Raw genomic sequence first — 13,290 nt, 5'->3', positions numbered from 1 at the left:
GTTTGACACTTAATTTATGCCCATCAAACTTATTATGAATCACATTATATTTTAAGCAGGAAAATTAGTGCCTCTAACATTCTGTCCCCAATGATGTCATTGAGGATAAGCTACACATGGAACATCCCCTACAGAGACTATGCACTCACATGATGTCATTGATATGAGCATTCTATCCCCAATGATGTCAGCTACACTTGCATCATTTACAAGTAATCAAACACCATTTCATGCTGACCAGGTTTGAATAACAATGCTAATCAATCCTCAACATTTATATGTTGCATGTAACCTCATTCCACAAACACATATAAAGCCTGAACCTGAATTATAGGCATCAAACACTATCAAACATGCCTGAACCATGCCATTATACCAGCAGCACCAAATTATGGAGCTCGTGATCAACCAACCAGCTGAATAAGTGACTCCATCCACTCCATCCCAACCATTAATCATATTCAAATATTAGAATGCACTCTCCAGAAAAAGTAAATTGAGGTAAAGCTAGGGATTTTATTTTTTCAATATGGAGCAACCCAAAGCAACTCCGATTCAAATTCATGACTAGGACAATCCCAGCCTCTAGCGAAGGCTAATATAGCACATTACATTAGTTTATGTCAAGAGTTTAACAATACAGTTTACATTGCATGGTAGCCAAAGGAGTATGACATAATTAAAGGGATAGGAAATTTTTACTTCAAAGCTGATGGAGTTAGTGTTGTTTCTTCGATGATTATGATTGCACCGACTAAATTTATGGATACAGATTTTCACTTCTTGAACCATCTATGACATTGATGTATAAACTCATTTAATGGCTTCTGAGACAGAAATAGTTTCTATTTCACTAGCTGTCGAACCACCAATAGATGAATTTGAAAAGTCTCCAGAGGTACTATCAGATGGTTGTTTATGAGTTTTTGATCGGAACAACTTCACTTGGCATAACTGGCCCCCAGACTCATCAGCAAAAGTCAGCTTTCTCTCTTGCATACGCTGAAATGAGAAAAATAAAAATCAATCATTAATTCTTTTATGGGCCAGAGAAAACAAAATTAGCAAGTGGTAAAGGGCAGAATGTTCCTGATATCTACATCTGGAGAGATGAGGGTAGAATTTACACTTGACACATAAGAAATAAATCAGGCACCATATTAGAAAAATGGACAGATGCAATTAATACTTGTAAATGGAAATCAGAAAGAAACAAATTGAAATTAGTATCTAAATTTGGGCCAAATTAAGTAGCTAGACGTTAGTTATATTAGAAATCTGAGAGATTCAAACTGGTTCCCATTTCCAAATTATATATAATTAAGGATCTAACTATAACTATTATTATCTAATTCCCATTTCCAATCCTAAGAATATCTGTTTCCATTTTGTCTATCTCTTGCTCAACCACCTCATAGATTCAAATTCAAATACAATTAAATGCACATGCTTAGCTCTAATCTCCTTTTCCTAGTTTAAAATTGAACACAAAAATACAATTCTCTGAATGCTTACCATGATTTTGCAGTATCGGTTACAATCTCGTGCCATCCTTACCAACCATGTTTTGGCCATCTTTTCTGCGTCGACTGCATTATTTGCAACCATTCTTGCCTATATAATCCAAAGGGACAAGGAAACATTAAGTCTAGATTCAAAAATGCTATGAAAAAAACTTAATCCAGTTCAACACAAACTCAAGTACCTTGTCTAGACATCGGACTGATCTCGGGCTATGTGACTTTAAGCCACCATGGATCAATGTCTCTTCTAAAACCCCTCTCATTGTATTCAATTCTTTCAATAGTTTCACTGTTAGCCCTTCAATATCATGCATTTGTTGTTGAGAGAATTCAGCTGCTCGTTCAGCCCTAAGGCGTAAAGATGCGCACTCATCACATCTACATGCACCTTTACAACTGGGAGATGATGATCTCAATATACCCTTTGCCGGTACCAAGGGTGATACTTTTAGCATTGAATTGCTATTGGCGGGTTGATGAGGTGGTGGAGAGGGTGAACTATTCAAAACAAGCGAGAGATCTTCTTGTACAGTCATCGGAGGGCTGCACTTCGATAGCGATAATGAGTTTGAGAATAGTGACTTCTGTCGTTTATGACAAGGGGATCCAGTTGTAACATCTTCCTTTTGACTGTATTTCCTTGTGGGGCTTATTTCATTCATGGATACACCCTTTGTCCAAGCATTCACGTCTAGTAATTCTTGGTTTAAGTTATCTTGTCCTATGTAGCATTTGAAAGAGCGTGGTAGCTTTCTCATGCCTACAAATAATACAATCAGATGTTTTCAGTGCCTTGGACAGTTTAAAAACACGAACATGTTAATGTGAAAAGAGAAGTATACCTCTATGCATGACATCTTCATCAGATAGCTTCGATGCCTTAATAAGCTTTTCCCGTGATAATGGAGAGATTGCCTGCAAAACTGTGCGCCTTATTAATAATTAACAAATATGGCACCTGTAGTGAACATAGAAATGGAGGGTTTGATTAAGCTGACCTTTCTTTTACGAGGGATTTTGGATGGTTGTGCATGACTATGATGCTGCTCCATTTCAACACCAAGCTTCTCAGTAGAGTATAAATCATCAATTGGCGATATTTCTTCATTGCAGTAAGTTTCACTAGTATAAGTGTTAATAGGTGATGCCGCTTCACCGTAGTGATTCACTGCTTCAGTTCCTTGATTTTGTTGTAGAAAACTGGTATTGAATTGATCATTACTAGAAAAACCAAGATCCCCAGTGTTCACAAAATACTTCTCTGTATCATCGCAAGGTTCACAAAGCTGTATGTTGGGAATAGGTTCAACAAAAGAATTAGGTGCAGTGTCATGAAGACAACCTTTGCTACTGTTAAGTAGCACTTCATGTTCACTATTTTCAATCATTGGTTTCCATTCCCTATTTTCAATCATTGTTTCATCACTGTAATCTTTAGTTATTGCATTTTGCTTGACTTCATCACCTTGCAACAAACCATCTTCAGTAATAAGATCAGTAGCATGAACCTGACTTTGTAATTGCGTCGTTTCAGAGCAAAACATGCTCATATCATCAGTCCTGTTCTCCTCCTGTTCAGGATTTGTGGCAGCCAGATGATTAACGTCAACATTTCTCAAACCATCCTCATCTATGTTGCTTAGACATTCATTCTCAAGATTGTCAAGGTTGCCTAAAACTTCCTTTTCTGCCATGTTTGTTCCTTCATTGTTGATGAAACGATCATAACCAATGCCACTAAAAACTTGATTATCTAGCTTGCTTATAACTTGGTTGCTGATATCACTTAAACCTTCACAATCAATTCTGCTAATAAACTCATTGTCAATCTTGTTTAAAACTTTATTGTCATTGCTACTTAAAACAAAAGTGTCTATCTTGTTCAAAACAGCACAACCAATGTCACTTGGAACTTGATTGACGTTATTTCTTAACCTTGCAATGCTAATATTGCTCGAAGATTCACTGCTAATTTTGCTGAGAACTTCGTCATCAATCTTCCTTAAAACTCCAATATCCACATTGCTAGAAACTTCATTTTTAATATTGATTAGATCTTCATGATTGGATTTTCTTTTATTGACATCAGCCTCATTGTTTACAACTTCATGATTGAGTTCTCTATTCTCTATCTCACCTTCAGGAATTGGTTTACAATCACCCTCTATGCTAATGGTACCAGAAGGTACATGACCCAAAGAAGTCGACAAGGTTACTGTCTGAGTGCATCCCGAAATACTTGTGCCTTCAAGTACATAATCATCAGGATTCAGGGCAGCATTAAGAGAACATATAGCAGGGTCAGCACCCAGCAAACTACACACAATATTGGGATTATCCTGTCTTTTCTTTTTCTTGCTTGACATCTTTTTCTTTTTATGAGATTGCCACATTCCCAAGGTCATCGCATCATCATCTTCTTCAATATTTTCATGTTTATCATTTGTCAGATCACCAAATGATCTCTTCTTCGATGCAACGTCTCTTTCAGAATATTCAAAAGTATCTTCTGATGTAATCTCCGTTTTTATTTGGCATGTGTTCATCAAGACATGAGGCATTGTTTCATTTTTGGTAATTTTGCTGTTATTCCATGCATGTGCCACTAACCATTCACTCTGTGAGACATGAGTCTCTCTAATAGACGAAATTAAATTGGAAGTAAGCATGATAGAGTTGTTTATCGTGTCTTTTAATAAGACTGCACTTGTTAAGCCATCGGAAGGCTTCATAGATGAACTTAGATCAATCTTGTTGCTCTTTGATTCCAAAGAGCCTTTCAGAGATTTCTTAAGACGACGTTGCATCTCTTTTAGAGTCATTTTTTCCAATTCTTCATCGCTCTCACATGTCTGAACGATCCCAGCTAATGGCTGATCTTGATGCACGTCAAAGTTATTCAAGACACCACTTGTTTCGTTCAAATCAGAAGGGGCTGATAAGAGTTCCTTTTCGCTTAGATCCTTTTCTTTTGACCTTTTCACAAGATCAATCATAGATCTTGTCTTGGGTTGATCGCAACCACGTGAAGAGCTAAGAACCTTGATTGGTTTGAATTTTAATATCTTATTCATATACCAACCTGATTCAACATCTTTTTGTTTATCATCAATTATCGCAGTTCCACTATGTTCTTCATCATCTGCATAGTATGGTAAAAATATATGTATTCAGGTTTTTAACTAAAAAAGAATATTTTTTGAAAAGAAGATCTTCTATTGTGTGTAGAAAAAACAAATAACTAATGCATATAATCGTTTTGATTAAAATAAACAAATTCAGATTTTAAGGTTTCTTAAGGGTACAAAAGACTTGCAAAAGTATTTATCACTCCTTGAATTTTCGAGAAAATATGGTGTTGCGACAATCATAAAACATGGGGAGGGAAATAAACAAATGTGGATTTTATGTAGAAAAATAAATCAAAATCGTACCACATGAATGATTTTTTACACTTGTTGCAGCAAAGAGCTGACCCATTCTCTTGAGAAGACAGAACCTGAGGGAAGAAGAAAAACAGTTATTTTAGCGAACTCTAAATTCATCTTGATGGGGTAAGAAAGGAGCTCTGCAAATGACCAAAGCAAGTTTCCAAATAAAAAGGAATTATGGAAGAAAACTGAAACCCTAAGATGACATGATCGGGGGAGAAAGAGCAGAATTATGCAAACATAAAAGCATATACTTACAAAAGAATGATCGAATCGAGCGCCTCTCACTTTCTTTCTTCTTTTATATCTCTGTCTCTCTTGTGTGTGTGTGTGTGTGTGTGTGTGTGTGTTTTGTGTGCCCGTCCCGACTCTAAGAAAGGATTAATGGTGGAACCGTACGAAGGATGAGAGGTACCAAGGTTCGTCGTGTGCAGGTGCCAGGGATTAGGGATTAGGGATCGAGCAGAAGCGAAAGAGGAGGAGGAGGAGGAGGAGGGAAAAAGGGAGGGAACAAAGTGGCGGGAAACCACGAGGGCCGTGTTCACACCTGGAAAGGACCGCGTTCACACAGGAGCCTGTTTACACACTCACACACGTTTTGGCCGTTTTTCCTTAACCTCCCCTCCCCCTTCCCTTCTCATGTTTTACATACATATTTGTTGCCGTTGCTCTCTCTCTCTCTCTCTCTCTCTCTCTCTCTCTCTCTGGTTACTGATTTTGTCTCATCAATTCTTAGGCACCCTTGGGAAGACATTGCCTCCTATATTGAGGGAGTTCTCTGGTGAGGCTTATGCTACATAGTTTTATGCTCTCGAGTGAGAGTGCCGGAGGACAAAGCATGATGTGGGTGCGGACTAAGTATGATGTGGTGTAGCTCCGCTCCATAAGCATGATGTAGGTGTAACTCCATTGAGTTGATCACATCTTTTTTATTTTTGCAAAGAGCCTAGAAGTTTGACACCACCCAAACATTCAATTGAGCTAATCTAAGCAGTAAATGAGGTCTTTGTTGCAATTGTCGTTAGTACAAACCTCAAGTTCAATACCACGGAATATAGGTTGGATTCCTCAAAGTCTTGTGGGTTAACAAAAATACTACTTGCAAATGGCGTGTTCTTCCGCTTAGAGTCTTCCTATTCAACTCCCACATTCACAATCATCTCCTAATATGTAAAACTTAAACTAAGGTATAACCGTAATAGCATGTTGTACCACTTAGAACTCCCCAAAGAGGCATAGTGTTAGAGCTAGCTACTAATGTAAGCATATGATAAGGATAATATAGATAAAAAAATAAGAGAGGTGAGAGAAAGAAGGGTGTTGATCCACCCAACCACCCTCAAGCGAAGGGATCGAGACGAACTCGAGCCTTGATCAGCATCTCATACCACCGTCATGGCGTTGAGTCGTACCTGGTACTGGCTCACTCACTACAAGAGTTGATCAACCACAACATCAGAGTCTCGGCGTAATCAAGAGATGATAAATGAGGGTAGCTAGGCCTCGTATTTATAGCCAGACCTAAGGCCCCCAAGCAAGTTCACATTTGGCCTAATGGGTGTCTCAATCCCAAGGGTTAAAAGTAATCCTCCCCTTCTTTACACTATTGTTTAACCCTCATAGTTTACACACGTGTATAGAATACTACGGTAAAATTTACCACAGGATATTATATGTTCATGCCCGTAACACATAATCCCAATACAAGTGATAGCGAGACATGGAGGTAGAGGTCAAGAGTCAAAACCCAAATATGAAATAACACAAAGTTATCACCTCCCCTCTAAAGATTTAAGGTTTGTAGCCTTGTTGCTATACTTGCCTTTATTCCATACACATGAATGACCTTGCAGTTCTCACAATAATGTAGAGCCTCAACAATTGTGAAACCAGTGCTGAATTATGATTTGACATCATCAATCAATAACTCATCAAAACATCAATCAATGCCTCATAGATATTCAAAAATAACCATGCGGTAGGTCGAGAGTTGATAGATTATAAAAGGCGCAGGGGTGGCTGCTTTGTAGATTATGGCAGTGGTACCAACTGAATACAACAAGATTTAGAAGGAGACAAGGAGTTATCAATTAGCACAATGTTTTCAATCTTGCCTACCATCCTAAGTTCAACTTTGAGACAACTAAATGGTCAATAACATCAGCTATTATATCAGCTGGAACTTTCTTTTTGCTAGAATAGTCGTAGATTTTCTTTTATGCCCAACAATCAAGGGCAAAATGAAAAACATGTTATTCGGCATGGTCCCAATCCTACTTGGTGCAAATACAGTAGTAACAGATGCTTTAGGAGAGAGCAATCAAAAGTCAAGCCAGGCTTAAATAATAACAATGCTTCTGAAAAGAGTAAAAAATCAATTAGAACACAAGGTCCCCTCAACTGCAGACATAGAAAAGTTCATTGCAGGAATTGCACATAGTAAACTACATTGAACGATGCTTTGAAAAGAGTAAAAAAATCAAGTAAAGCACAAGGCCCCCTCAACTGCATACATAGAAACGTTCATTGTAGGAATTTTATACAATAAACTACATTGATCATGATTGGATGAACGAAGACATAACCAGAATTGCAAATTTAAAAGCACAGGCAAGCTTAAAAGTAAGACATTCCCACAGGAGGATCGTGGGTGTGATGACCATACCTATCAACAAAATATTTCAATATTGCCGACATCTACAATGATCACATTCAATCAAGCCACAAAAAATGCAATGCATGTTTTCACGTAAACATGCAATGAAATATAGAATCACAAACTGTATTATCAGAATGTATCTTCCTTCTACAAAACTAGTTTAAGCAAAACAATGATCTTTTATTCATGCTCATAGAGCTATGTAGCTTCCCTCACTCTAGTTTTGAGAGAGGAGAGAATGATCGCATGCTGTGTTGAACTTGAAATTTCAAGATAAACTTCAATCTCAAGGCAATACATTTAGATGCAGAATTTCCATGTGTAGGTGATGTGAAATGAATCCACAGTGTTGGTAAACACAACAAAAAAGGCTTGATCAAAAATTTATTCTTCTGAAAACCCTTGTTTCTAAAATTTCAATCTTTCCAAAGTATGACGAGACTTAGCCAACAATCATGGTTCCTGCCCCTTCATCAGTTAGGATTTCTAAAAGCAACGAGTGAGGGAGCCGACCATCAATAATGCTTGCCGTTCTCACGCCTTGAGCAAGTGCTCGAACACAACACTCTATCTTAGGAATCATTCCGCCACTCACTTTCCCCTCTGAGATCAGCTTTCTAGTCTCTTTGATGCTAATTTCTTTGATCAAAGACTTGGGATCCTTCACATCTAACATGATACCAGGAACATCTGTGAGCAATATAAGCTTTTCAGCACCTAAAGATGCAGCGATCTCTCCTGCAGCTGTATCAGCATTAATGTTGTAACCCTGACCATTTTGATCTGCAGCCACTGAAGCAACAACAGGGATTGCACCTTTCTCAACCAATCCTTCTAGAATACTAGTGTTAATGGCTGATATCTCGCCTACAAGCCCTAAAGATCCACCTGCTGCTGGTCTAGCCACGATCATTTTCCCATCTTTTCCACACAATCCAACACCTATCCCGCCTTCCTTGTTAATCAGAGAGACAAGAGATTTGTTGACCTTACCTACAAGAACCATCTCTACGATTTCCATGGTGGCTTCGTCAGTAACTCTCAGCCCTCCTTCGAATTTTGGTTCGATGCCGAGTTTTCCAAGCCATTGATTGATCTCTGGACCTCCTCCATGAACAAAAACAGGCCTGAGACCAACACAAGAGAGAAGAACCAGATCTTTAATCACACCATCTTTGAGAGAAGGATCTTTCATGGCTGCTCCGCCGTACTTCACCACAACTGTCTTCTTTTGGAATCTCTGAATGAAAGGAAGAGCTTCTGAGAGGACATCCACGCGATCGTGTGAGGTGAAGCGAGCTGTAGAGAGCAGGGACGGCGAGGCCGTTACCGCCTGAGCTCTGCAGAGGGGCTCGTACCTATGTTTTCGCCTGTGAAGCGTGGCAGAAGGAGGAGACACGGAGGGAAGAAGCCATAGCAGCGAACTCGAAAGGGAAGATAAGGCGGAGAGGTCGTGCAGAGAAGAAGGCTGAGAAGCCATGGCTGTAGGGAGCAAAGCAACAATTCTCTGGCAATTCCTCTATCTTGTGCTGCATTGATCAAAATGATATGGATGTAGGTTGCATTCACTACTTACTTGGATAAAGAACTATTCACATGCAAGACCTAAAACTTCATCACTCATTGTAGGATCACTCAAGAGTTGCGATCCTAATTTTGGAGTCTTCTTTTGTATCTAACAGCAAATTCTTTTGTTAAAGTGAAGATTGCATTGTTGGCTTAAGTTGTCATGAAAAGAGATACCGATTGATCACCTCCCTAGATCGATAGTACACATTGTTAGTGATGAAATGGTTTTTGATGTTCTTGCTTTTCTACATGTTTTCTTACAATAGATAGTTCTATGCGATGATGGGTTGTGTATGTTGATGGATCGATCATGTTGCATGTATATGTATTAACATTGAAAGAATTAGGAAAGCACCAAGGAGGATTTAACTTTAAACATGGTCATAATTCATAAATAAAACAATGCATTGCATGTAAATCACATTGTTTATTGGAAGCACAGCAAAGAATGAACCTTCAAAAACCAGTTCAAAAGAAAAATAAACCAAGCTATATAAAAATAACGTCGGACAAGATTAATAACAATGATATGACCCTCAAAAAGAGAGATTATTTAAAAGAAAACCAAGCCTTCAAAAACAATGATCACATTCCTCATGAGGCAATGCTAATAAATAAATAAATAATCGCGTTGGATAATGATGTCGATGTGTTGTTTCAGCCACTCATCCAAGGGGTCAGTCACATCAGACGATATCATATACAAGAAATCAAGTGGTCTCCCAATGGGTACCTTACCAAAAGCATTTTAGTTTCAATGGACAAATTTGACTCTTTGCTTTTATGGGACAAATCTCACTGTCAGTGTCAGTGAGATCTTGGAGCCTTAAAGAATGCTGCAAGATTATCTGTGATATTGGGTCATCCTCTGAAAGCACAATCTCATATCCATCGTTGAAGTTCTCCATTCCTTTAGGTAACAATTGCCACACAATACCCCCAGCCATCGCGCTACCCCCAAGAGCTGACACATAGAACATTGTATATATTGTTTCCATAAAAAACTTCCTATTCTCAGGCTTAAATACTCCATGTTTGCTTGACATTCCAAACTCCCCCAAGAGAAATGGCTTGCGCAAAGTAGAAGTGCAATCCAACATATGAGTTGCTATCCAGTTCTGCATGAATGAAATTTGCTGTAACACATCTACTTTTGACCCTAACCTTCAGGATCACAAAAGAAATATATATGAAGTAAACTCAATTAGTATGCAAAGGTATCCTTGTGTCTGGAAAGTGTAGAATCAAAGAGCTCTACCATGAATCTGGGTAGCCGTGTGCACTGGCAAAGTCAATACCAGCCACTTGATGGTTTCTCAAGAAATCCGTCCCAAGTTGTAGAACATAATTACTGGGATTTGCAGACTTTCTTGTAGCACTTGGGAAGCCATAAAAACCTTCCGATCCAAGCCCAAGAAGATGATTAGAATCGATTGATTTCACAAACCTTGCCATCTCCTCAATCCAAGCCTATGTTGAAGAAAAAACATGTTTATAAACTCTCTTAATACTGGTTCAGGCACTTGCCCTGTCAGCCATAGGTCATCAATTGGCTCCCAAATTTCACATTTCCTAAATGTCCTTTGCATCCACCTGAGAAGAAATGCCACTTTACCTGCAAGGTATCTCCAGATGAATCGCATACACATCGGGGCTCATTCATGAGTTCCCAAGCGAAGATTGTTGGGTCATCTTTGTAACATATCCCTGTGATGCTGTTTACTCTAGTTATCAGAGCCTGCAAAGCCAAACATCATGAATAAACTTCAGATGAATGCTAGTGTCTATGATCCAAATACAGTAACTAACTTGATCTCCTTTTAAAAGAAAAAAAGCTTAATGAGAGAATAAGATGGAAGATGTGTAAGAGCTTGATCTTGACCCTCAAATTTGTTATGAACGAAACATTTCATGCGTGTGAGATCTAGTACAGTTTACCGTCACTCTTAGATACACAAAATGGAAATCAATATCTCCATATGCAAATGTATTCTTTTCAGGTACACATTGTTCTTAGTCATCTTTACATCACCAGTGAATGCAAGAGTGTCATGAGACCTCACACTCACATAGAAACAGATCTATGCCATTTTTCCAACTAGTCTCAAATCCCATGGGCATTGGACATTCCAAAACAATTGAATTCACTTCTCTCTCTCTCTCTCTCTCTCTAGATGAAGTTAGATATTCCATGGTAGTGTCAAACGAGCTTCTATCTCTCCCACCCTCCTCTCTGGCTTCTGAACATAATTTCATCATTTTTCGCATAGGGCAGGCAGGCAGCAGCACATGCATTTATCGTGATTATGCAATAAGGAATAACAAAAATATTTCTAATACCTTCACATGATTCTTGTAGTATCTTTTGATTGTGGAATCAGAAAAGAATGCATCCTCCGTTTCCAGGTCAACGCCGGCATTACGGGCCCATTCCATGTACTGAGGTTTACCCCCATAATGTTCCCAGTTATTCACAAAGCTAAGGATAAGGCGCACTCCTATTTGTTGAGCTTGATCCAAGACAAAATCGAGAGCCTAAAGGTCAAACAAAACCTAGATCAGCACCTGAAAGAAAAGACGGAAACTAAAAAGACAATGAATTATTCTTGTCAAATACATGAATGATGCTCAATTGTTTTATCTAGTGTCCACGGCTACATATATGATGCTCTCTCACTCGGGGGTGGTCCCTACTCACCCTAATCTCTAGACTCTGCCTTCTACCTGTGTCATATTCTCTCAAGGTGGCATGTTGAAGAATATTTGGATGTGCAAGTAGAGATGAAGAAAGAGACAGAAAAACATGAGTTCACATTTACCCAACCACATTGGCAGTTCTCCGTACGAAATTGAGAACAGAAAAACATAGATCTAAGATTGAGTATTATTGGAGCTACATTAACACTCAATACTGGGAAAATTACTGAGGACATATGGCCAATGCCCAAAGCTCACATCCAGACCACAACGCTCAAGTGACTAGGACGTGCTACCACACTGATGCTCATACACGTGTTCATGTTGAAAATGGAAATGGATGATTGCCAGAACATTGAGCAGAAAAAGAGAATATGTGGTCCGCGTTGCCTCTGCATACAAGAAACAGGACATGTCTCTTAGTATGCCTCACATATGAGGAAATCAGGCATAATCTTCAAGAATTGCTACAAGGTTGCACTAGTTTTGAGAACTCATAATAATGAGAAAGGAACCATCTCCAACAACACTAGCAATGCTCTTTGCTCACAAACTCGACAAAACAATCCAATTCATAGAAGGTCCAAACAGTGAAATTAGGAAAATACGCTTAGCTCTTTTTCATTTTCAAGCTCCTAGTTTAGAATTTTCTTTTGACTTAAATAAAATACCCCAGAGAGTGCTTTGTAAGGATTGTTGATCCCATGGGGTAATGTTAAATCTCGCAGGAACTCTGTTATATTCCTGTAAGTGTAAAAGCTTCACAGATTTTACCTGGAAAACCTTTTCATCATAGACACCAGGGGAGGTCTGAAGGGCTTGATAGCCACCATCGTTGAAAGCCCAAGTTCGACAGACATTGAGGCCCATCTGAGAAGCTTGCTTGAGAAGGTCCACGACTTTGGATCTGCTCTCAGCATCCACGACGCTGATTGCCATGAGGAAGTGAGCATTGAATCCATGGACATAGAATGGGATCCCGTTCAGAAGGAATTGTGCATCGCGAGCACTCACAAACGCCATGCCTTGCCTTCTCCCCTTTGCTTCATGCAGTACTCGTGCTCTTTATCAGTATATACATACATACATATATACTGTATACATACATTATTACATATATAAATATATATATATAATATAATGTATATTTTATTTTAATTATTTATTTACTTACTTATTTATTATATATATATATTATGTTTTTATTTTTATTATTTTTTATTTATTTACTTACTTATATATATATATATATATATATTATTATTATTAGTAGCCAGCCATATTTCACACTTATTTGATTTTGTGTTAATCACCAAGGCGAATTCTTTCTTGTCTGGTATGTTCAAACTCGAGAAAGAGCTCTCGAGCATACAAGTATTTCTCGTGGTTCTTCTTGGGGGGAGGTATATAC

At 38.4% G+C, this 13,290-nt stretch overlaps 3 protein-coding genes across 6 annotated transcripts; all 3 read right to left on the bottom strand.

Moving 5' to 3' along the window:
* Positions 1-560: 560 nt before the first annotated feature.
* LOC147866718 (uncharacterized) lies at positions 561-5,392 on the bottom strand. 4 transcript variants are annotated; one of them, XM_087317182.1, is made up of 8 exons: positions 5,213-5,392; positions 4,958-5,022; positions 2,746-4,665; positions 2,522-2,691; positions 2,366-2,438; positions 1,706-2,283; positions 1,516-1,614; positions 561-1,002 (listed from the first exon to the last, which is right to left on the bottom strand). In XM_087317182.1, exons 2-8 carry the CDS (start codon positions 5,001-5,003, stop codon positions 814-816), a joined length of 3,075 nt encoding a protein of 1,024 aa, XP_087173308.1. In that variant the 5' UTR covers positions 5,004-5,022; positions 5,213-5,392; the 3' UTR covers positions 561-813. The 4 variants fall into 4 exon arrangements, with proteins under 4 accessions (XP_087173308.1, XP_087173307.1, XP_087173306.1 ...); XM_087317181.1 differs by having other exon boundaries at positions 2,522-3,340; positions 3,389-4,665; XM_087317180.1 differs by having other exon boundaries at positions 2,522-4,665; positions 5,209-5,392.
* Positions 5,393-7,720: 2,328 nt separating this feature from the next.
* NAGK (N-acetyl-l-glutamate kinase) lies at positions 7,721-9,118 on the bottom strand. Its single transcript, XM_087317178.1, has one exon. The coding sequence runs from the start codon at positions 9,091-9,093 to the stop codon at positions 8,056-8,058; it is 1,038 nt and encodes a 345-aa protein (XP_087173304.1). The 5' UTR covers positions 9,094-9,118; the 3' UTR covers positions 7,721-8,055.
* A 508-nt stretch (positions 9,119-9,626) lies between these two features.
* LOC147866716 (mannan endo-1,4-beta-mannosidase 8-like) lies at positions 9,627-12,940 on the bottom strand. Its single transcript, XM_087317174.1, has 5 exons — positions 12,654-12,940; positions 11,523-11,717; positions 10,798-10,920; positions 10,441-10,652; positions 9,627-10,346 (listed from the first exon to the last, which is right to left on the bottom strand). Exons 1-5 carry the CDS (start codon positions 12,900-12,902, stop codon positions 9,917-9,919), a joined length of 1,209 nt encoding a protein of 402 aa, XP_087173300.1. The 5' UTR covers positions 12,903-12,940; the 3' UTR covers positions 9,627-9,916.
* Between the last annotated feature and the right edge of the window lie 350 nt (positions 12,941-13,290).

This window comes from Azolla caroliniana, unplaced genomic scaffold, assembly GCF_043228905.1.
Source record: "Azolla caroliniana isolate FFs.n. ecotype wild unplaced genomic scaffold, voAzoCaro1.0.p SCAF_3, whole genome shotgun sequence".
In the NCBI taxonomy this organism is placed as follows: Eukaryota; Viridiplantae; Streptophyta; class Polypodiopsida; order Salviniales; family Salviniaceae; genus Azolla; species Azolla caroliniana.
Note: the sequence above shows the minus strand (reverse complement) of the source record. Positions and strands in the feature narration are given on the sequence as shown.